Source organism: Hippocampus guttulatus, chromosome 14 (genome assembly GCF_054856545.1).
Source record: "Hippocampus guttulatus isolate MCC_2025c chromosome 14, RoL_Hgut_1.0, whole genome shotgun sequence".
NCBI classification, from domain to species: Eukaryota; Metazoa; Chordata; class Actinopteri; order Syngnathiformes; family Syngnathidae; genus Hippocampus; species Hippocampus guttulatus.
The window spans coordinates 4,577,150-4,601,202 of record NC_141274.1 but is presented as its reverse complement, the minus strand read 5'-3'; the positions used below and the strand labels follow the sequence as shown (position 1 = coordinate 4,601,202).

At 42.5% G+C, this 24,053-nt stretch overlaps 1 protein-coding gene across 2 annotated transcripts in view; it reads right to left on the bottom strand.

Moving 5' to 3' along the window:
* Positions 1-22,401, bottom strand: part of atp1a2a (ATPase Na+/K+ transporting subunit alpha 2a) — a 43,785-nt gene extending 21,384 nt beyond the window's left edge. Inside the window, exons 1-13 of one of the 2 annotated variants that reach the window (XM_086129507.1) lie at positions 22,347-22,401; positions 15,178-15,237; positions 13,998-14,201; positions 11,098-11,211; positions 10,887-11,021; positions 10,104-10,221; positions 8,277-8,545; positions 7,622-7,820; positions 6,460-6,569; positions 3,929-4,063; positions 3,414-3,484; positions 2,371-2,480; positions 1,103-1,278 (exon numbers count right to left, since the gene is read on the bottom strand). In XM_086129507.1, the coding sequence (XP_085985633.1) occupies positions 1,103-1,278; positions 2,371-2,480; positions 3,414-3,484; positions 3,929-4,063; positions 6,460-6,569; positions 7,622-7,820; positions 8,277-8,545; positions 10,104-10,221; positions 10,887-11,021; positions 11,098-11,211; positions 13,998-14,201; positions 15,178-15,237; positions 22,347-22,358 (1,713 nt within the window). In that variant the 5' untranslated portion in view covers positions 22,359-22,401. Of the gene's footprint in view, positions 1-1,102; positions 1,279-2,370; positions 2,481-3,413; positions 3,485-3,928; positions 4,064-6,459; positions 6,570-7,621; positions 7,821-8,276; positions 8,546-10,103; positions 10,222-10,886; positions 11,022-11,097; positions 11,212-13,997; positions 14,202-15,177; positions 15,238-18,644; positions 18,717-22,346 lie in introns of those variants that run through there. The other variant, XM_086129506.1, reaches the window with a different exon arrangement.
* Between the last annotated feature and the right edge of the window lie 1,652 nt (positions 22,402-24,053).

The window sequence follows — 24,053 nt, the reverse complement described above, 5'->3', positions numbered from 1 at the left end:
GTTCGTGATCATTTAGAATTTTGTGAGGAGTTGGGAGGTAAGCAGTGGGTGGATTTTAATCATAAACAAAACGACATGACTTAATGTCCACTCGGGTATTTTTTAGCTTCCTCTTTCCGGTTTAGGGACAACCCTAAAAGTCGTTCGATGCTCTGGATGAGGTTTTACAAAGGTCTTAAGACAGTCCAAGTCAATCACCAGACCAGAACACAATAGAGCATGCATTTGTCCTCCTGAACGGGAGAGTGAAGGGAGGAAGCCCCAGAAACAAACAAGAAGCCTCTTTCAGGCTTTCCTAAAGGTCTGGAAAAGCATTTCAAATGAAAAATGCAAAAGTCTGATGAAGTCAATGGGGGGGGGCTTGATGCATTATTATAAGTTATACCACCCAATAGTAAATGTTCTTTTCTTTAACTGAATTCGATAATATCCATTCCAATATATTTGCTCTTTTGAAAAGTGGGTGGCTTCAAAAGAAAGATGCTCTGTCCCGAGTTGTTGAACGCATCCAAATGTCAATAGCATGAAATAAAAGCTGGAATTCTCTAATATTGTCACATATTCACCTTTGATCTGAAACGCAAACGTCTTCGGTATATGACAAAAACAAAGGAATTGACCCTGCCATTCCAATCATCAAAGGAAGGTGGTAGATTGTCATTTTAGGGAGTATGACTGTGGTCTGCTTCCTCCACAGGCAGTCGTTCACACAGATATCAACACTTGCCGTCCGTCACGATAACACACCGACCGGGGCCTACAAAGTGTTGCCGGAGTAGAACACCCGCGGAGGAAACCTGGTGACACGCTTCACTTTCATTTTCAGTAACATCACAGAAAGCCCTCAAACTGGGAGGAAAATCTTCGATGCTTGAGCTTTAAATGCAACATGTGTCATCCACCCACATGTTTATTTGCATTCCGCATGCTACCCCACAAAAGTAATGAAATGAACGCATCTATATGTATATTATATGTATATTATTTGACAGGCCCCGAGTCTCTAGGGAGCCTTTCAAGAGTTGATCACACTTCTCATCAGTATTTAAATGACGCCACGGGAAAATGGCTCTCCTTTCGACAGAAGACAAAAAACAATTACCTTGATGCCAGCCGAGCGGCATTTACCCACAGCGTCGGGTACGCCGGCGCGCGGCGGATCAATCATGGAGATAAGGCCCAGGAAGCAGAGCTGCTCGGTGGGGAAGTTCAAGTTGTCGCAGTCGAAGGCGAACCCTCGGGGGAACTGAGACGCCTGAAGGTTCCGGTGGCAGAAGCCTGAGACGCACACAAAAAGAGACACCAGACTGTTGCTGGGATGGGAAATCCATCGTGGATGGCCAAAAAGTCACTTGCACCGCGAGTAGTATTTTCAGTCTGCTGAATAAGTGCTTCTTGAAGTTTCCGATAAAATACTTCACTGCAGCTCTCCAAGTCCCATTATCATGACCAACATTAATTAATACAGTTGCGGTTTTATTTAATATCATTGTAAGGCATCATAACATTATGAACAATGAGAAAACCCGCAAAATGTACTGAAATAAATGACATTAAAAGGTAAATGTGTGGAACGTAAAAGTTAAGCACCAACATTTTTTGCCCATCAACAAATTTAAATATTTTATATTCTTTATAAAAGCAGTGAAAATTTTTTCATTTATATCTTTCTTTTAAATATAAGTGATATATTGTGTATATGATGAACAAAAAATGTGACCTAATTGAATGAGTATTTATTATTGCTTTATGTTATCATATGAGTTTATTGATTATTCAAATATATTTTTATTAGCAGCAATAAATATTGTATTTAATTCTAATGCATCTAAAATAAAAATATAAGATGTATACTTTTTTTAAACAAAGCAAAAATTAAGACAAATTCATTTTTTTAAAATAAAATACAAAATTCACATACAAGGTAATTTAATAATTACTTTGCTAAGCCAAAACATTTGTAATCAAATATTGTTGATTGAAGAAAAGCGTCTGGGCTTTGTCAAGGTTTGGAATTTATTGCGATGTTTTGCATCCACAGTGTGATTTCTTGCACGACTAATCAATGGCGTCGTCTGCCATCGCCTTTAAGTCTTTTTATAACAGATTTACATTGCAGGTGATAAATGTGTGCAGCTGCTGTAAATGTGTCTCCAACATTTTGTGTCTCCTCAGCGTTTGGCTCCGTCCAAGCCCGAGCAGCGAGTGTTCTCATTTGGATAAAGTGCAGCGATAAACACGGTGCACTTCTTACGAGGGACATTTAGCTCAACTAGCCTCTTAGCCGAGGAGATGATAAAAGATAATGGACGCCCCTCCCGCCTCACACATGCTATCTAGTATCTACTGCCCAAACAACAAAAACACAACCAAGTACTCTTTCTCCCAGCCCGCCCAGCTCCATGTAGGCGTTCTGGAAGGCGCCCCGCCATTTGTCGTCTATGGTCTGCTCCTGGCCGTGGATCATGATGCTGCTGCACCTAGAGAAAAATAAAGAAGGGAGGGAAAAAAAACACCACCACCCATTTGCTAATGAGACTGATGTATGAGCTGTGCAGCTGTAATAAACACTTTTTCAACATTTCACTTTTGCTGATTTTTTTTGGGGGGGGGGGGGTGAGAGGACATGACAACATAAGTATAATGGCATTCAAATGTTCTACTTGTGATGTCAGTTATTCTATTAATTTTATACATATATAGAGCGAGAGAGTGCGAGACAGAGAGAGAGATCGTGGGTTTGATCCTGGCTCCGGCCTTCCTGTGTGGAGTTTGCATGTTCTCCCCTTGCCTGCATGGGTTTTCACCGGGTCCTCCGGTTTCCTCCCACATTCCAAAAACATGCATGGCAGGCTGAATGAGCACTCCAAGTTGTCCCTAGTTGCGAGTGTGACCGCGGTTGGCTGTTCGTCTCCGTGTGCCCTGCGATTGGCTGGCAAACGGTATAGATATATATACTGTATATATACAGTATATATATATATATATATATATATATATAATGTATTTTATAATGAATCAGATGACTAAGCTGTTATTGGAATTTTATTTGGCCAAACATTGGGTTCAGCCTTAAAAAAAAAAAAAAAAAAAAAAAAGGGGCAATGTCGGCCGGCCATTCAAACAAACATGTAAATATGCTTATGATACACAAAACTGAAACTGTGTTTCAAAATCTTTCAATGCTTGACTGTATTTTACTTTGATTTCACAACTTGTCGTATATCCAGGCTCAAAACATGAGGATTTGATCGTCTAGTTTGGTCTGCACAGGCCTATGACTGTGGCAACACCTTCTGGAAGCGATTCCTCTCACTGGCCATTTCAGAGAATAAAGGCCAGGGCAACTTTACAGCCTTTTTCCACACTGTGTCTCCATGAGTCTGCCATTGATCCATTATTGATGCACCAACCTGTCCAGGATTCTCTCCGGCGCTCCCTTCATGACCAGAATATGACTGTCTTCTGCTTTATGGATGGAGAGCTTCAGGAGACGAGAGGGTTGGGGCAGGGTGGGTTGCAATGAGATAGCATAAATAAATCGTCGTCGTACTCCCGCGATGCTGCGGCATGCCACCAAATGAAATAGACATCAACGATAATAAATGATTTAAATGTTAAATATTTACGCGGACACGCATTTTACTTTAAGCCCCCCGCTGGGAGGGAAAGAGCACCACTAAATAATGACATCCATTAAAGTGAATCAAAGCAACTGGGCGGGACCTAGCGGCTGATCCGATTCGATCGATTGGTCATGCCTAGAGGTCTTCTCACGCAACAGAGCCTTTGTGTTTTCATTAACTGTTTTACAATTAAATCCTCAAGAGTAATGAGGACAAGTCAGCATTGTTGCTACCTGAAACTTGTTGGCAGTTTTTAAAAATGTAAAATGTCAAGTTGGACCGAGTACAATGTTGTGTTTTACCTGGTACTTGTTGGCTGAATTGAAGGGGATCTCAGCCACTTTGCCGTTGAGGCTTCGCATCTTTTGAACGTTGCCGCAACAAAGCTCGATACACTTTAGCAGCGCCGATTCAGATGCGTCACCCACCGTCTCTCGCTGCAGGAAATGCGCACATACACATTAGCAATTCAGCCAGAAAGCAGAGTTGTCTTTGTCATGGTGCAGCGGAAGCTTTTGTCTCCGGGTGTTCTTTAATTGATTAAAGTTGCACCCACGGAGAGGGTTGTTCACTCGCATTATGCCTCTCATTAATAATGCAAAGTAGAGCTTAACATCTGCATCACCAAGAATTGTAGTCAGGCCACAAATGTTGCACTTTATGACAATGGTAACATAAATAAAAAATGAACAAAGATGACATTCTTAACAACAAAGTGTACAAAAAAAAAAAAAAATCAACCATGGTAGCAAAAATGCCAACAGCTACCATGCTAACAGTTGGGGAGTTATACAATACATCCTGATTTATATTGCGCTCGAGTTAATCATACTCTCGGGATAGGCTCTTCAGTCGAACAATATTTTAAAAGGGAATTTAACAACTGCTAAGATGCTAGCAGTTAGCTTGCTAATACAAAGTATATAGCAAGCTCGCAACCGGAGTACAGAAAAGGCTATGGTAGCAAGATTAAATAGATCATAATTTAAATACATATGAAATGATAAAGGTACATGTAAAATGTTTACTATGTTGTATTCAATTGGATCTTTTTTTTGACAATCCAAAAATAAATTTGTTTTAATAATTTCTATGAAAAATATTTTTTGGGGAATTTGTATGATTTACAATAAATCAATTACCTACCCAATTATTCATAAAAATAAATAAAACATGTTACAACCATATGTAAATTTGTTTGAAGTTTTTAGACCTTACACTATATCAATTAATCGCTTATTTCATCATACAAAATGTACATTTCTAAATTAATTCAATTTTAGGAGGAAGCAACTCAATCAATATAAAAAAATATTACCAAACTCTTGATAACGTGACCAGATAAATGGGGGCGTCCATTTCCTTTACTCGGCAACATGATTCATTTATATTCATACATAATCCACACGGCCTATTATGTACATATAAAATCTAATGACATCTTATTGAAGAGGCTGATTTTTACAGTGTTATGTAAAGCAATTAAAGTCCACTCCGGCGGCAGCTCTATTTAAGTGCTATTTAGATCCTAATAATAGAGTTCTGGGAAGGCTTTTCTGCTCCCTACTGACACTCTGCATTTGAGTGTGAAAGTACCAACGCATTTTATGCACTTTTAATTGGCTCCCGACACCTGTGGAGCTCTGAGAGACTCATGAGAGTAAGAGGGAAAAAAAGCTAAATGGTGAACAACATCTGAGTGTAATACTTTGTGATCATAATGTTCCATTTCCTTTTATTTTTACCAGATTTGGAGTTGGGCTTCTTTGACCCCGTACAGCCGCTTTGGCACCACGGATTTATATATGACGGACAAACAACTGGCCCCTTGCAGCTGAAGCAAGAGGGGATCCATCTTATGTTGCCACTGTTTCTGACAACTGTTCATATCAGTGTTTTATCTGAGTCTTGTGAGTTTGGGTTTGTTTGTCACACCATTTTTTTCCATTTCATTGTTGATGGTTCTGACAACATACTGCAGGTTAATTCTTATGAGTAGCACTTGCAGATATAACTTTTAATCTAATTCGTGCCAATGAAATGTGTATGTTCTGCTTTTCTCTGACTTATTGGTACAACTGTACGCAACACATCGTGGCATTTTTGTCGTAAAGACAAAAAAGTAGGCGTATTTAGCGAGTGACAATGTAAAATAGCAGCTGGTGACTTCACTTCTCACTTCAGCGCCTAAGTGGCATTCCTAGTCCATTCATGCAAGTCTACATTTGGCACACAACGAAAGGGCAATGGCTAGCACTCGAACAGCCAACAGCCCAATCGAGACCCATAATACGAACATGTGGTATGCTAAAATATAGTAACAAAGCAATCTCAGCACAGCTCGCGCTAATGCAGATCAATAATGATCGTGCGTTGCTCTCTCGCGAGGTAGCTACTAATTTTAATGAAAACTACTAAGCGCAATAATGATTTTACATCTGGGCTCTAGCCGGGCAAAATTTTGATAAGTTGACAACTAATCAATGATTAAATTAATCAAAAACTATTTCGATAATCAACTGATTGTTTAGAGACATGTTTGACAAAAACGTCCATATCCTCCGATTTCTGCCTCCCAAGTAATTTCTGTATTTCCCAATGAAAGCAAACAGATTATATTTGTATTCAAACAAAATAAGACATTTTCAAAAATCTCTTTTTACTTTTTTGTGCATTTTCTGATGTGTTACAAGTTACTTAATTGAAGTCTGATAACATACGAAATTGGATCAAATACTCGCTCACTGAACAAATTGGACTGTCTTCCATCTTTAATGTCCCGACAAAAACTCAAAGTGTGTCTGTTATTCGTGTGCTTTGAAAGTTTGCACACCTTCAAGATGGCGACTTCCTCCTGTCCGGCTCTGAAGTCGGCTCGGTTGCACAGGGCAGCCACGCGGGACAATGCTGCCCATGTCGCAGAACTCTTGTCAAAACACGAACCTGCAAGCAAAGATACGATGGGAGCAATGTGAGACTTTTTTTAATGATTATTATTGTTATGGGTGAGTCATGCAATATGTATGCGAGTAGCTTAGCTCCCACATCCCACATAATTGCACAGGAGTACAGCAAGTCAGGAACAACGATGACTTTTTTTTTCGACTGGGATTTTTCAATTCCGCAATTTGAAGAATGACATTCATTTTAACGTTGCTATGATGATTTCACTGAAGCAATCTTTGTGAAAATGACCTTCACTTGCCCTCTGCATTCATTTGTCATTTCACTCCAGATTGCTGAATTCACAGGGAGAATGTGATCACAGACAGATGGATTGACGAGAGCGCTACTGTTTCATATCAATGAGTCTCTTTCCTGTGGCCTTTTTTACATTAAATATTGTTATTCTTTTTGAGTCTCACTTGTGCAAATACTATCATGCTAACAGTTGGTAAGCTAACAAAGTAGAGAAAAATTACCCGAGTACAAAAAGCCCCTCATGAACATTTTATATGGCTTTGAGTCAGACACTATTTTCAATAAGAATTTATCCAATGCTAATATGCTAGGAGCTGGTATGCTAATAGCAAGATAAGGACAGAAACCCGAGTACAGAAAGCACTGAAGTAGATTGTGATCGTGGTTAGAGTCAAAAAGATGAGAATTGTGTCAGTGTCCCAAGATTTATGGATCTGACTGTCTACAGTGAAATAGGATTTCAAAGACCAGATGCTAACAGTCCATACTGTTAATCAAAGCCACGACAATTTACGGTTGTTACTAAAACCGAGTTATATCTGTGGCTCTCGTCAGGTTAGCGGCCGCCTCATTGTTATGCATCAAACACACAGTGTTACTTTGGGAACTCTGGGAAGGCGGCGTTCTGCACCCCCTTTCCCTGCCGCCTGCTGCTGCAGTTCAATTAATCGGCGCGGCGGCGTGCACCGCAGCAGCCGAGCTCGCTCTGTGAGTGAACGCTGAACAGATGAATTTGGGCAGGTGGTTACGAGCCCCCCCCCCTCCCTCCGTGCTCTTGCGTCCCTCCTACCTACCGCTCTGGTCCTCGGTGGTGTCGGCCTCATGGATCTCGTTGTCGAACCACATGTGGGTGACGGTCATGCGGTTCTGCGTCAGCATGCCCGTCTTGTCCGAGCAGATGGTGGAGGTGGAGCCCAGGGTCTCCACGGCCTCAAGGTTCTTCACCAGGCAGTTCTTCTTGGCCATGCGCTTGGCCGTCAGGGTGAGGCACACCTGGGAGGAAGAAGAGGAAGATGAAAGTGGAGGGTGATGAGGAAGGAGCGGTTGAGCAAAGTGTATTTGTGGACCATCTGGGACATCAATACTATATATGACCAACACGCATTCTACATGCCGGCGTAATGCATCAAAGCGCATCCGTACAAGTTATCGAAATTCACCAGAACAGGCTGCCACATACGATAATATAATCATGCCCTTCGACTTTTGTAGCAGCATGTGGCCCATTTTTGTACCATAGTCCAAATAAACTGAATCAATTTGTCACTTTGACACAAGGACGGAAACTAATGTAAACTCAGAAGGAAATAAAAAAGTTTTAAGAGTTTGTGTGGCTCAAAGTTGGTTAATAATTGAACTAAATCTATAGAAAATCCATTTACAAAAGGATCGCAGGAAAATGGCCAGAAGGCCTCGAAAATGTTCACTTCAAACACACGATAAACTCACAGTGATGGTGGCCAAGAGGCCTTCGGGCACGTTGGCCACGATGATGCCGATGAGGAAGGTGACAGCCTCCAGCCAAGTATAGCCCAGGATGAAGGAGAGCACAAAGTAACTGACGCCCAGGAAGACAGCCACACCTGTGATGATGTGGATGAAGTGCTCGATGTCGACGCTAATGGGCGTGCGCCGCACCTCCAGCGCCGACGCCAGTGTGGCGATACGGCCCATCACCGTACGGTCCCCGGTAGCGATCACCACGCCGTGGGCCGTGCCTGGGGCGAGTAATCGACAGGTCACACCAGTTCCAGAGCACACCTCCAAACTAAGCTCTCTAGCAATAGTAACACTGTCGAGTTCTGTGGAACCTTTGGAGGAGCACTGGTTGTGGAAACACGTGTTTAGATGTATCCATTCAGCTATCCATTTTCAACACTGCTTATCCTGAAGTGGGTCACCGGAGCCGAACTACACCCTGAAGTGGTCGCCAGACAGTCGCAGGGCACATATAGAGACGAACAACCATTCACACCCACGTTCACATCGTCACTGAGTGAGAACCGATTCCATGCTGCCCACACACCAGTCAGGCGAGTGTATCACTGCAGCATCAGACACTTGTTTATATTTAGTTCCAGGGTAATTTGGGGACTTCAAAAGAAGACAATGCGATGGGGGCAGTACTTTAACCCTGGAGAACCCACGGGGTCAAATTTGGCCCCTATAAATTCTGCTACTCAAATGCTACCCTTAAATCCCAAAGGGTCAAATTTGGCCCTCATCCTAAATTAGGATTAAAGCATTGAATATTTGAAAAAGCATATGTTGGTGTTCAATGAACATATAGCAGTCATTTAATTCAATTCATTGTAAATTTCCCCAGTGTGGGACAAATAAAGGATATCTTATCTTAATGTATAATTCATAATTTTCCAAAGAAGAAAAGGGTTCTTGGGTTCTCCAGGGTTAAAGAGGTCTGAGAACCTTTTGGGAACCACATTTGACTAGAACCTTTTCATCCCATGAACAAGTAGTTACTTAAGACCATTTGGCATCTTGGAACGAATTCTACAGGGGTTTTAAAAGAAGAGTCTACTAGAGGGTGTAACACTTTCGAAATGTCCAGGAACCTATAAGTGGGGGGGTCTGCAACTGGGGGGTTTTGAGGACCGGATTTGAGCAACCCTGGTTTAGGCCCTTTTGGAACACAGGAACTTTTCCCCACCCGGATCACTTCACTATTGGAGAAACCTTTCACGGTGGCACCATGGGAAAATAAAGTTCCTGGCAAATTATTGGAGGCCAAAAAAATGACCCTGCTGGAGTTGGGTAGTAAGTTTGAAAGGTCCAGGAACTTTTTGGGCAAGTGTCCACAACTGTTTAAAACCTTGTAGCTCTATGAACTAAACATAACAAACAAGGTTTAGCTCTTTCCTAAATTGCTGACTCAATGCTACTGCGGATTCTATATCATTTTCTATTTGGGCTATCGTACTGTGGTATGTCTTATCTGTGCAAATTTGAGCTGCTACCTCTGTTGAGATGCTTAAATCTTGACTAACGTCTTATTTCTACCTATTTGGACATGCTTTAACCACTAATAAGCAACCAATCTCTTACCCTCTGACATTTGGATTTTGGCCTGTTTCACTGCTGCTTCTCCTCTCTTGTGGAATTTAAGGTAGAAATACAGCTTGGTTCTCTTTACATCCCAGGTAAGGGATCAAACATCTCATTTGGGCCGAGATCTAGAAAAGAAGCCCTGCTGTACGACAAAGTCAAACGAACTTGTCGCTAATGAGAGCCGGCCTGGTCCAGATGTGGCCTACTGACCCTCCACGCAGTTGGTGGAGAAGAAGCAGATGTTGCGGGTCTCCAGGGGGTTGTCGTGCGTAAAGTCGGGAGAGCGCGTCTGCGGCGCCGACTCGCCGGTCAAAGATGAGTTGTCCACCTTTGGAAGCAAACGCAGTGACATACATAACACACTTGTCAGGGCAAAACCTAACAAGGACAGAAAAAAGGAATATTCTCATCTTTGTTGTTGTTGTTGTTTTCTGTAATCCATTATAATTGATAATTGTAAATGCCTCAATATGTCAATTCTAGAAAAATGTTTTGTTCGAGGTGATGGAATGTGTAAGGATTTGAACGATTTGTTTTACAAAAATGTGTCATAAAATAACAGGTCCCGAGCGATGAGTACTTTTGGACATATAAAATTTCATTTCACAGAGTGACAAAAAATTAGGAACAAAGTCCTTTATTTCTGGCACAGATGACCCGCCGATGTGTCAAAGTGCCGCACTATAGCGCCAACTACTGCAGGGGAGGACTTACTCCATGACATTTTTTTCCCACTTAAGTATTGGTGGACAGTATGGGCAGTTTCCATAACTACCTGATACCTTCAAATAACATTTTACCCTTTCCTTTATTTGCCCTCCCAACAACAAAGGACTCTTCAGTCAGTGACTATAAACCATGCCGCCTGTTTCTTGCTCGGTCATGTCAGGCCCCATCCTGAAGCTGCAAATCCCCATTAAAAAAAAAAAAAAAAAAAAAGAAGAGCCGCTCACCCAGCCTCCTCTGCGCTTCCTCACTTTACATCTTCCTCACCTTACATCCGCTGGCGAAGACGACTCGCAGGTCGGCCGGGATGCGATCTCCGCCTTTGATTTCCACCAGATCTCCCTGTACCACCAGCTTGGCGTCAATCTGTACCTTTTCCCCTTCCCGGATCACCATGGCTTGCTGACAAAGAAGGGCAAAGAAAAACTAGTCAGGCAAAGGAAGTTTCTCTGAAATGACGAAATTGCCCGACACTCACTTGAGGCATCATCTTCTTGAAGGAGTCCATGATCCGCGAGCTTTTGGCCTCTTGATAGTACGAGAAACAGCCGGTAATGATGACCACGGCGGCCAGCACCACGCCCAGGTACAGCTGGAAATGATTATCATTTGTACTAAGTTGAAAATCTCCCACACCCAAAATAATTGAAACGCAACAGCGAAGACCGTAACGTGATGATGTCATGACGACGGTGCCCAAGATGAATGTGCCCGTTACTAAACGTCCAATCAGACTGCTCGAGACTGCTCAGTGACTATTTGGGGGACTGCAATCATGTCCAGTCAAGGACAACTTTGTCAAATGTGCTGTATGTGCATACAGCACAGATGAAATTTCCTCCATCTTAAACAGACAACAAGAGGAGCCGCTGCGGGTGCCCGCGCCGCCATTAAAAGAACACTTAACACAAAATGACAAAATAATACAACACAACACATAAAACAGACAGTCGTGCCATATTAACCACTTGTCCTCCATTCACTTTGTTGTTTGAAGCAGTAATAGATGAAAGAGGAGCGAATCAAAGTGTCCTTTTCACTAGTGGATCCAAGACATCATGCTGCAATGTGCACACGTCTGCTACAAGCTAAGCTTGAAAGCAACAAGAAGCTGTAGCATCCATTAACTCATTCACTACCAAAGACGTTTTTAAACGTCTTTTCAGACATGGTCTAGAATTGGCTGGTACTGAATGAGTTAACGAAAAAGAGATTGGCTCTCTTCTCCTGTCCCATGTAAATCCACTTCGATTCCAAGCCGCGACTCCCAGTTCCGCATGTGCTACAAACGCTTGTTTCGATGCGGTCTTTGATTAAAGAAAAAAAAAAAAGATTTTCAAGTAAGTGTGTCCTCATGTTCTATTCCAGTCATTTGGGACGCTTCGTTCAAGGTCTCGAGTCCGAGATTTTAGGCAGGAACAGATGCTTTTTCATGTGTCCCAACATGAAGCCGTTCTCATATTTATACAGTCAGCATCTTTCACAAAACTGCTGCAAGCTGCTGCCTTCATGAAGCCAGCGTCCTGGAACATCAAATCCCCCTGCAAAGATTTGCCTTTTTCATTTGAGTGTGTGGATGTGTGCGTGTGTTCATCCAACAGCAACGACACACACAAGGCAGGCGTGTAAAAAAAAAAAAAAAATCACCCGGAGCGAGAGAGACATTTGTTTCCTCACAAAATGGCTTGTCGCTTCGGTTTCCCGGCGACGCTTCTCCGGAATGTCTGTTTTACTTCATCGCACTCACCGGTCGTGTGTCATGCTGCTTTTGATAAAAGTCGGAAATGTCAAACATTCAACGACAGAAAAATGAGTTGTACCGCAACTTCCCAGAGAACGTTTTGTGTCAAGGTCTATAAATTGTCATCAAAATAATGTTTGAATATTTCTAAAATAATTAATTAGGGTTAACCCTAACCCCCCATGAGATTATGATTTTTCTTCCAGTTTTTTTTCTTGTTTCACTGGCAGAAATTATTAGCAACTGAACTAAAAAAAAAAAAAAAAAAAAAGACTCATGAGTTTATTTTTATTAAGACCGTTTCACGAGCAGAACGTATTTGTTTTCCTTATTGGAAAATTAACATTTATCAAAGAATCTGTCAGCCGCGTCTAAACACACCACACGTTTTATTAGCGCTAATACGTGCTAAGAGGTAGCGCTCATCCGATGGCGGAAGAGCCGGATGGTGCATGATGTATTCGTCGAAAGTGACGGAGCTGCGGGCTTTGAAGCGTGTGCGGCGGAACACGAGTTGCCCTGCCGGAAGCGGCGAGATAGCAATCGCGTGGGGGGAGATTAACGTTATCGGCGGCGCGCACGATCCGTCTCTCCTCGCGACGCCCTCCATTATGCAACGCCTGTAAACGCTGAATAATGATTGCGTAATGACCGGCGCCCATAAAACGCACTACGGATGACTGCTCGGCTCCATTTACTGGAGTATTTAAGCGGGCTAATGCAGCGAAGTAAGGGACGTTTGTCTTCTTTCCCTGGGGGAGGCATTCATTATTTCCTCACTGAAGCGCCATTATAACTCAGTTGTCTTTTTAAGAAGCGTTTCGATGTACAAGACTGTCGACAAGCGAGAGGTTCAGGAACATCTGTCCCATGCTTATTTTTAGTCCAAATTACATTTACGGTACTTTTGAGCAGAAGTAAACCAAAGTGCAGCAGAGTTGATTTGTTCAGGGCCTAAGACCCCCTCAGTCAGCTTGTGTTCACACTTGTCCAAATGACGCGCACCAGAGTTTGTTGAACCGAAGCATTTCTTGACGAGTATGAATGCAGAATTTGAATCTCTGGTCCAGATGGCGATACGCTGCAACAAAGAGGTTCAGATGTCTGGTCCGTGTGCATATTGTGCCCACGCTTGAGCAGAAATTGAACCAAATTGCAACACAGTTCACTTGTCAAAGGGATTACACCAGTGGTTCTTAACCTTGTTAGAGGCACCGAACCCAACCAATTCATATGCACATGCACCGAACCCTTCATTATTGAAAAATACAAATCTGATTCAAGAAGTGTTTCTTCAGTTTTGCCGGTGCGAGACTAGAGTTGCTCAACTCGGCATGACAAATCATGCAGATAGGACACCGAGTCCCATCACGTTCTGTGTTGCATGTGGTACATATTCGTCCGACCACTTAAGTTTTTTGGGGTTTTTTGCTCAACATTGCATGTATTAAAACTTTTTTTTTTTTTAATCACACGACATACAATTACGACAGTCTTTTGTTTTTCTGGTCCGGATCACTATTCGGCTTCAGACGACTTTGCCGTATCTTTGTCAGTCGTTTACCGTTTTTGTATGAAGTGGCATGGGGTGGTAATGAGATGCACGCATTGTAAATGTGATGCCTGCAGGGCCTCACGTTGTCATTGGGCGGCTCGTCCTCGCTGGCCACCTGGATGCTGTAGGCCAGGAAGCAGAGGACGGCGCCGATCCACAGCAGGATGGAGAAGCCGCCGAACAGCTGGCGGCAGAACTTGACCCACTCGGGCGTGGTTGGCGGCGGCCTCAGGGCATTTAGCCCGTCCCTCGCCAGAACTTCGGTCGCCTTGGCGTTGGTGAGGCCCTGCATGAGACGAGTTGGAGAAGAAGAGGACCATCATTTTGTGGCACAGGCGGCAAAGGTACTCACATTCTGTACTTTAGTCGAAGATACTTGAGAAGAACGACTCCGGTAATTCATCTCCTACAGCTGAGTCAACGTAAAAAAGTACAGACTCTAAAATGTACTCAAGTATAGGAGCAAAACATTTTTTTTAACTGTCAAGTATGAGCAATAACAATTTTAACTCATTCACTCCCAAAGACGTTTTTATACGTCTTTTTAGACTTGGTCCAGAATTGGATGGTAGTGAATGAGTTAAAAATGTGGGACACAAAAATAAATAAAATTAGTTCCTCTCTCCAACTTCCAAGTACCAAGATCTAGATCAATCCAGAGTTCAACTGAGTGGAAATTAAACTATTCACATCGCGTGATCATCTGCAAAGGTTGGGGAAAAAAAACGTTTATTTTGACAACATAAGAAGCAGAAAGTACATTTTTATCCAAACTCAAGCAGCGGCGCATCTTGAGTTCATTCATGAAATGTTGGCTTGCAGCACAACACAAAACACACACAATCGACTTCTGTACAGTAGCCAAGTATTTATACTTGGCTACTTCCCACGAATGTTTTGTGGAGTACTCCTGTCTGGCCCGTTTAACAGCCCGAGTGTCATAAAGTGCAGGACGCCTTTCACCGCACTGTAAAACGGGCTGCATGCAACTTTATTGAACGTTTTGTTCTGATTTTTACGGCCAATTAAATCAGGGGCGAAATATAGATTTGCCTCGGTCACACTGTTTGCGTGTACGTGCATCATACTAGGATTCGGACTCAGCTTACGTTTTCGTGCGTCAACACATTCATTGTCTTTTAAATGACATTCCCATCCATTAAAAAAAAACAAAAACGTGTGAGATTGAGGGATAAAAGATGAACAAGGTGAACGGGAACACTCGAGCATGGAACATACTGCTTATATGTTTGTCTATGCACCTTCGCAAGGTCCAATCCATATCGCTTGCACAGGTCATCCGCTGAGATTTTGTGGTCATCCTGCAAAAAAAAATAAAATAAAGCATGTTTGAATCAATTTTGATGCACACATGCACTCCACAGCACTTTTAGTGGTGTTTATATCGCACAGCAGTGCCGTGAAATAGTCACTGAATAATTTAAAATCCCATTTAATAATCAAAACTGCCATTAAATAAATAAAAACATACACTGAATTATTAAAAATGCCCTTTAATAATTAATAATTACTTAATAATTAATAAGGTCATAGGCTACATATAAATCAGGTCGTGGGTAGCATGAATGAAAATTCTATTTCATAAACTAATTAATTCAATTTCATCAAAACCATAACATTTTTATTGATTAATTTACATTGATCTATATTTAATTAGCTTTGCAGGTAATTAATTTTGGGTATGTTCATGTTGGTGGAGTTTAAGGAATTGCCCTTTTTTTTTTTTAACAATTTAGGTCATATGCTATGAATTTGATGTCTCGGAAGGGAAATTTGACCAAAGGTCATTATTTTCAAAACAAAACACCCCAAAGAAAAACAAACCAAAGATGTTTTTTATAAGGAAAATATCACTCTAAAATAACATTCTTTCTAAAAACATCATAGTGATAACACAATTAATGCAAACGTAACGACTTGAACCGTTTGTGCATCTTGATTAATTCATCGTGACTCCTTTGGCCATGAGCAACAAAGCCACCGGAGGGCAGTACAATGCAGTCATGCAGACAAAAGAAGAATTTCACTCAACTACTGTAAACCGCTCAGTAATCTGCTGCAATACTACCGTATTTTTACGACTATAAGGCGCCATTAAAAGTCTAAAATTTTCTCCAAAATGGACAGGACGCCTTATGATGCGGAGCGTCTTGTCTATGCGCTGAGTTCCAAAACCTGACTGACAGCCGACACGCTGTTTATATAGAGAAAAGGCGGAAGTGACTGTGGACAGGCATGCGGCAAAGAAGTCGGCCAATCAGTGAAGGGTGGGCGTGTATATATACATATATGGAGAGCGAGAGAGAGAAAAGGCAGATGTGAGTGAGGACAGGCATGCGGGGAAGAAGTCCGCCAATGGGTGAAGGGTGGGCGTGTAAGTGGACGCTAAAGGTACGCCCCAAGCAGGTACCAACACCTGTATAGAGTGAGGCTATGTGCATTGTTGCAAAACAACTTCGGTTTTGGTTTCTAAGAACCCCCGAAAATAAATTCTACAAAGAGACACGCCTACAAAGCTCAGTTCAAACTCCAAGCCATCGGTTATGCTTTTGGCATGCGTGCCCATCTCACAGCAGCGGTGAAAAACCAAGTCAAGCAAATGAACTCTGAGCTTGCCGTCATTCCCGGAGGCTTGACTAAATAACTCCAACCGCTGGACATTGGCATCAACCGGGCGTTCAAAGTAAAGTTGCGAACGGCATGGGAACAATGGATGATCGATGGCAAACACAACTTTACAAAGAGTGAGAGGCAGCGCCGGGCGAGTTACGCCACAATTTGCGAATGGATTGTGGCTGCTTGGACGAACGTGTCTGCTTGCACTGTTGTTCGAGTTTTTGGCATCATTTCTGTGGAGCCACATGGCAATGAGAGTGACTGACAACGAGAGGGAACACTGCGTTTTTGATGGATTACCGGTACTTGCACCATTGTTCAATTCTGATACAGAGGATGAGGACTTTGATGGATTTCTGGGTGATGATTGATCGAAAAACGTGAGTACATTGTACGATGGCTAAATAAAATACAACGGAACTCAATTTTGCTTCCGTTGCCTTTTTAAAAACGTGTTTTTAGCTTGTATCTGTATGTCTTGGCATGCTACCGTATTCGTCAAGCTAACATGTTTTTAGCGTGCGCGCATGCATGCCGTATGTTTAAGCTGGCGTATGTTTTACCACTTTAAAATTGCGCCCAATAATACAGTGCGTTTTGTCTATGTGTAAAATACAGAAATAGCACCCATTAATGAGACTGCGCCCAACCATACGGTGCGTCGAATGGTCGTGACAATACGGTAATCGTTTTTTACAGAGGATAAAGAATATCTGCCTGGGAGTAGTGTTGCATGTCTGTCTTTATGTGTTCCAACATTTTTTTCACCTGTCTTTTCGGTCTGAGCATTAAGCTAGCGGACTTGAACGCAAACTCTTGTTTTAAAAAAGACAACGCATGATTCTCTTTGTTTCGTGTTTAGTTTGACAATGAATTGCAAATAGGTGTGGCAATCAACAGCTTGAAGATTTGTTTGCTGTCTGCGAAATTGCTGCTGTGTTGAGGTTGGCCAAATTCAGTTAGCTGCCACCGTGGAGAGCACCAAAATCATTTGTCGTAGCATTATTGCATTTAAAAAAAAAAAAAAGTCCCATTCATACATCGTGCCAGCAATCGGTTCCACACAATCGACACAATGCTTGGCAATCAAATCATTAGCCACACCACCTATGTGTAACCAGGAATTGGCCCGTTTCATTTTCACATGAAATATACAAATCACTGAAGCATTCCTTTGGTCCACTGTACTGTGCACGCCAACCATAAATCATGCTGACAGACAGCCAAAAGCCAACAGAGATGAGGACAGGCTGACGAAAGCCAAGCGCAACACTTGTCAGGATCCTCGCCGCCAAAAAGGTCTGCCTGACAAGTGGCGTGTCATAAGATGGCCGACCGAGAAAAAGTCAAGCCACATTTCACGCTGGCGTTTCTGACAGAAGTGCAGAGAGTCGCAGCACGCTGCTGCTGGCCCACAAATTATTCAGCATTGGAGTACAAAGCGGGCAAGGCAGAGGGCGCTTGTGTGTGTGTGTGTGTAGTGGCCAGAAGCGAGAGGGAGTTATCCTGACATCAGGCTAAAAGTGTACACTCAGCACAAATCTACATTGAAAAATGGTAAATCTGATTAGCACACATATTAGCAGTGATGACAGGTCTTGGCGGATTTAAACTCGATCAAACATTAAATTTAGTGTCTAAGACGCATTAGCTGTCTTTTGTTAGCCCACACAAAGAAAATTGAAAAAAGAAAAATACAGATCAGAAAATATTCAAGACAGAGGAAAAACATAAAAGTACGTATGGCCAAAAATGCAAAAGTATTCACGGATGGCTAACTTTCTAAACGCTAATCCTATTCCCGCATACAGTATATTCACCCTTTCTTAGGTCGAGCAAGCTATTACTTTTGTTCGCTCAAACACTTATCGGTTTTGAAAAATGTGAACGTTTTACACAAGATCAAAGATATGAATGAAAACGCCAAAAACATATGTGCAAAATTTCTAATCCGATGTCAACCATATGCGGCTCACAGCCACAAGGGGGTTTACGAGAATATTATCTACCATTTTATAGAAAGCCGCATTTTGCATATCATAGGGATCAAATGCTAAGTGCTAATGCTATTAATGAACGTTAAGAAGTTTACCAAGGCCACCTCCTTCAGCTCATCTAAATCCCGGTGCTTCTTCCTCTTCTCTGCACCGCGCTGCAGGGACATCAGCAATATGCGACAAGAGGGTTATTATTCTTACTGATCCAAAACACTAAGATGTTGATTGATTGATGTACAGTACATACACAGGTCCTTCTTAAATTTGCATATTGTGATAAAGTTCATTATATTCTGTAATGTTCTGACAAACAGACTTTCATATATTTTAGATTCATTACACACAATTGAAGTCATTCAAGCCTTTTATTGTTTTAATATTGATGATTTTGGCAAAAAAATAAAAGAAAAAATGAAAATCCCCGTCTAAAAAAATTGCACATTTCATCCGACCAATTTTTTTTAAGTGTTTTTTTAATACAAAAAAAAAAGTCAACCGTCAGATAATTCAGTTCTGCACTCAATACTTGGTGGGGAATCCTTTTGCAGAAATGACTGCTTCAATGCGGCATGGCTTGGAGGCAATCAGCCTGTGGCACTGCTGAGGCGTTACGGAGGCCCAGGATGCTTCGATGTGTTGGGTCTGGTGTCTCTCAACTTCCTCTTCACACTATCCCACAGATTCTCTTTGGGGTTCAGGTCAGGAGAGATGGCAGGCCAATTGAGCACAGTCATACCATGGTCACTAAACCATTTACCAGTGGTTTTGGCACCGTGAGCAGGTGCCAGGTCGTGCTGAAAAATGAAATCTTCATCTCCATTTTCAGCAGATGGAAGCACGAAGTGTTCGAAAATCTCCCGATAGCTAGCTGCATTGACCCCGCCCATGATAAAACACATTGGACCAAAAATGAACAACCAACGGCGCCCACTCCCACACCTAGGGACAATTTAGAGTGTTCAATCAGCCTGCCATGCATGTTTTTGGAATGTGGGAGAAAACCGGAGCACCCGGAGAAAACCCACGCAGGCCCGGGGAGAACATGCGAACTCCACACAATTCCATTCAATTCGGAGCTGGAATTGAACCCGGTGCCTCTGCACTGCGAGGTCGATGCGCTAACCACTCATATACATGCATATTATATTTATATATATTTTTTGTTTGGGGGGGGGTCTAATATTTGACTACATAGTTATAGCAATTTTTTTTATTTTTAGCCAGTCATGGTATGGTTTAAATGAACTTGTGCATCTCAAATATTAAATTTTTAATGCCATTCATTTTTGCTCATTTCTTTTCATTAACAGCAACCCCCACAAAAAAACCCAATGGACACCTTGTTCAATGTAAGGTACCGGTACATAATAATCATCATCTGTTTTTTAAATACTTCCTGGATTAAAAGAAGAAACTGATTCTAATGGTAAACCGTCAAGCCATTTAATCTATTTATATTTGCCGATTATTCACACTTCACCACCAGTGCGACAAGGAGAGAAAAAGCTCCTCACACATGCTAATCATGGTCGCCAGGGGAACGTGGAAGTCACCCGCCACTGTCAGTGTCTGGCAAGCGCATGGCAGTCGGCGGGGAAAAAACAGACACAGAGGGAAAAGTAATCAAACGCAGGCAAGGAGGGAGCACAGAGCTCGAAATGGCATCTGGTGGAGCAATTCTCTGACAAGATTACCCCCCCTGTCCTGCCATAAAGCTAAATGGAATGGGGCCCGATGGCGACGAATAAAAACACAATTGCGTCATTATGCAAATAAAAATCAAGCCGGGAACGATATTTCCCCATCTCATCCTGAGATGTTAAGTGTGTCGGAAATAAAGATAAAGGCAATCGGAAGCTTTTTTTACTCTCTCTCTTTGCTAGCTCATTTGCTTTCAAGGAAACGGCACATTTTGCGGCCGTGTTTTGATAGCTCAGCTCGTGAATTTGTGGGAAATTCAGCCACCGAAGACAGTTTTACTTGGCAACGTGAAATTTGGTAGGTACGTCTATCATGAGCATCCACCCATTATCTGAATCCTTTCTCCTCATGAAAGGTCGCTGCCCTAATAGAGCCTATCCCAGCCGTCTTCTGAATTGGTAGCCAGCCAATCACAGGGCACACACAAACAACCAGTCACCTCAGACAACTGAGAGTGATCAATTATCCTACCGTGCATGTTTTTGGAATGTGGGAGGAAACTGGAGTACCCGGAGAAAAGCCACACAGGTACGGAGAGAACATGCAAACTCCCCACAGGAAGGCCAGGGGCCTGGAATCAAAGCCTGGACCTGTGCATTGTGAGGCAGATGTGCTAACCAGTCGACCATCATCGCCTTATCATGAGAAGACCCACAAAAAAAGGCTCAAGAAGCTATGCTGGAAGAATGCTTTTTGGCTCAAAAAGGCCATTTTTGTCCAATTTGGGACAGGGCTCTTCCAAAGGCAAACCTCTCTGAGAGATTTTGATCGATTGCTCCCATTTGGTATCACACTGACTGCAAAGATGGCCGACTCGATATGCCAATTGTTTTTAGTTTTTGCCATTTGTGTGCGAGCGGAAAATGTCGACATAGTTTGATCACTCGCCATAAGACATCAAACTATAATGATAACTAAAAAAAAATTCTGCCCGTGAAGCCAGCTTCACTTCCAATCTGAAATTTGGTAGCCATGTGGACCCACAAAAAAATGTCGGATTTGGATTCAAGCAGCCATTTTAAGGTCATTTCCTGAGGTTACATTACAATTCATTTGTCTGTATAAGTTCAGCAACTATTCGGATGAAGACATTTCTTTGTCCTTTTTTTTTTTCTTTTTACGCCAAATACTTTCCAAATGAGGCCTCTTAGTCTTATGGAATTTCCCAGTTGCAGGGCGAATAAAGGCTTATTCAAGTCTTATCTCCCCTCGCGACAAAAGAAGCCAAGTAGCCCAGAATGTGCACAAGGGAAATCATTGAAAAAGGCCTCCTGAAGTTCAAGTTTGACCGTTTGCTGACTGGCCAGCATTTGCGGAAGTAGTTCAAGCAATCACTGGACGGCCCTCACCCGTCAGTCATCACAGCAGCACCGCTGATTTGGAAAAGGTGTATTTTGCTGCTTTATGACACAGTAAATCGGAAAGGCCTTAACCCTTTCGGGCACAGCGGTTACTCCAGTGGACAGCTACTCATGTTATCGGGTTACAAGGTGCATGAAAGGGTTAAAACGAACACTTATAACTCATTCAATCCCAAAGACGTTTTTAAACGTCTTTTCAAACTTGGTCCAGAATTGACTGGTACTGAATGAGTTTAATAATAATAATAATAAAGCAACATTAATTGCAACCTGTCACTGATTTGTATGAGCTCTAAAGCTACAGACAAATGGCAGATGCAAGCAATTTAAATCCATACAACCACCAAAGAGGACAAACATCGAAATGATTCGTCCTGGATTTCAAAAACATACTTCGAGAAAAGATTTTCAATCTACTTCTTGTAAATAGTTTTTTTGTGTGTGCTGATGTACTCTAATGAAAAGTGTGACTGGCCTATTTTGTCTCGTGTTGTTTTGTTCACCCAGTTACATTTTTCAAGTCGAGTGTCATCCTGTTTCCTCCAAACCAAAACAAGGCCAGCAGAGCATGCGTGTTCATGTTTTAAACTCCAATGTGGTCAGCATAAGTTACCAATTTGACAGCCCCCCTTTCACATTCCACTGGCATTACTCACGAAAATGAACTTTGTTTTGCAAGTCACATCACACATATTTCAAACATTTCACTAAAGAAAGGAAGAGGGGAAAACTTACCCGTTCGCCCATGTCGGATGTTCACAAACTGCCGACTTAAAAAGTGAAGGACGGCACTTAACCAGCGCTACAATTGGGACCACCCACTCCATATGTGTCTTTTTTGGGGGGCCTAACACCCTTGGAGGGGCGGGGGTAACACGAGCCCGGCAGGCCCACCGGGCTCACTCATTCTCATTCCTCCTCTGGAAGGGACAAAAGGTGATCAGCGGGTGACCTCCACCTGCTTCAAAGCACCCCCCAACACTAATGCACAAACATGGCCGCTCCTCGCAACAACATGTCATCAATCTGAGCCGGCAACATATGAAAGCAGGCAGCAGCCACCACAACGATGGAATACAACATAGCACGGTATCGTACTGTACTGCAGTAGTTGCTAAGGTGGTAGGTACTGATATACTGTACAGTAGATTCAATATCAAATGTGGAATAGCGTCATCGCAGAAGGAAAACATGGCGCGACTCGAACCAACAGCGTCAACAACAATGAACGGACAATTAAACTGACGAGACGATGAGGCACACCTGGCTGAGGTACACGAGTGGCAGGAGGGAGCTGATTGGTTCACACGGGGAACAGAGATAACGAGAACAGGTGGAAACAAAAACATAACGAGCGAGACAAGTCATGAGCGTGGGACAAAGGAAATCATGACAAAAGAGGGAAACAAATGGGAAGCTCACCGAAACAAAGTCAACAGAAATATAATGACATGGATGCAATGGGAAATTTGAGCAATGAAGCGTGAAGTGAAACTTATTTATTTATTTATTAGATTGCATGCATCAAATTGATCACTCCAAATGAATTTTCATGGCTTTGAAGTGTTTTTGTGAACCAATCCCAAGTCAATACAGGGCCAGTATCGCCGATATTGATCATGACACCGATACTTTTCCACGAATGAAGGTGGGTCCATCGAGGAACACGAGCCACGGCTCAAGGAGTAATACATGCCGACGAAGTGAATGAACTTTAAAATTGGCCGTGCTTTTGTCGCACAAAGCGGACACATCTGGTCACCGCAAGGTTAAAAAAAACAACAATAAAAAAAATACAGTCGCCGTTCAAAGTGAGGTGGGGAGGCGGCGTGTGGGGCCGGCCCATGGCTAATATTAGCATTAGCATATTGGGAGCATACGCTAGCGGGCCCTCGCGACAGATGCCGCCGGTGATCCTGTGACACTACCAGCCTTGGCATATTTTCACGCTGGCTGGCAACGTGTGCTTTTTGGCTTCTTGCCTTCTGTTCCTTCTTCTGCACTCGTGCGCACCAGACAAATGAGTCACTTTATTCGGTATGGATTCATGGCATTGCCATTCATTTCTATGGGAAGCCGCCATGAGAGACAAATTAACACCTCATCATAAGTTTGAGTAATTACCCCGCTTTCACACGTTGGAGACATGCTTTTTTTTTTTGTCCTTTGACAATTAGAAACACTTTCCAGGTGTTTCGTTAACTTGCTTTCATCAAAATACCCCAAGGAAAGAGAATTATAGGCGTGTTTTTACAGCATATATATCGCTTTGTCTTTCCGTGGTGAAATCGGGCATCATTATCACCTTTGGCATCATTATCACTTGTGGATGTGCTATTAGCCTTAAGCTAACGCTGCAGCTCTGCTTACCTTTTGGCTTTGAAATGACCGTGCGTTAGCCACTGTGCCAAGAACATTAAAAATCATTGGTGTAGACACTTG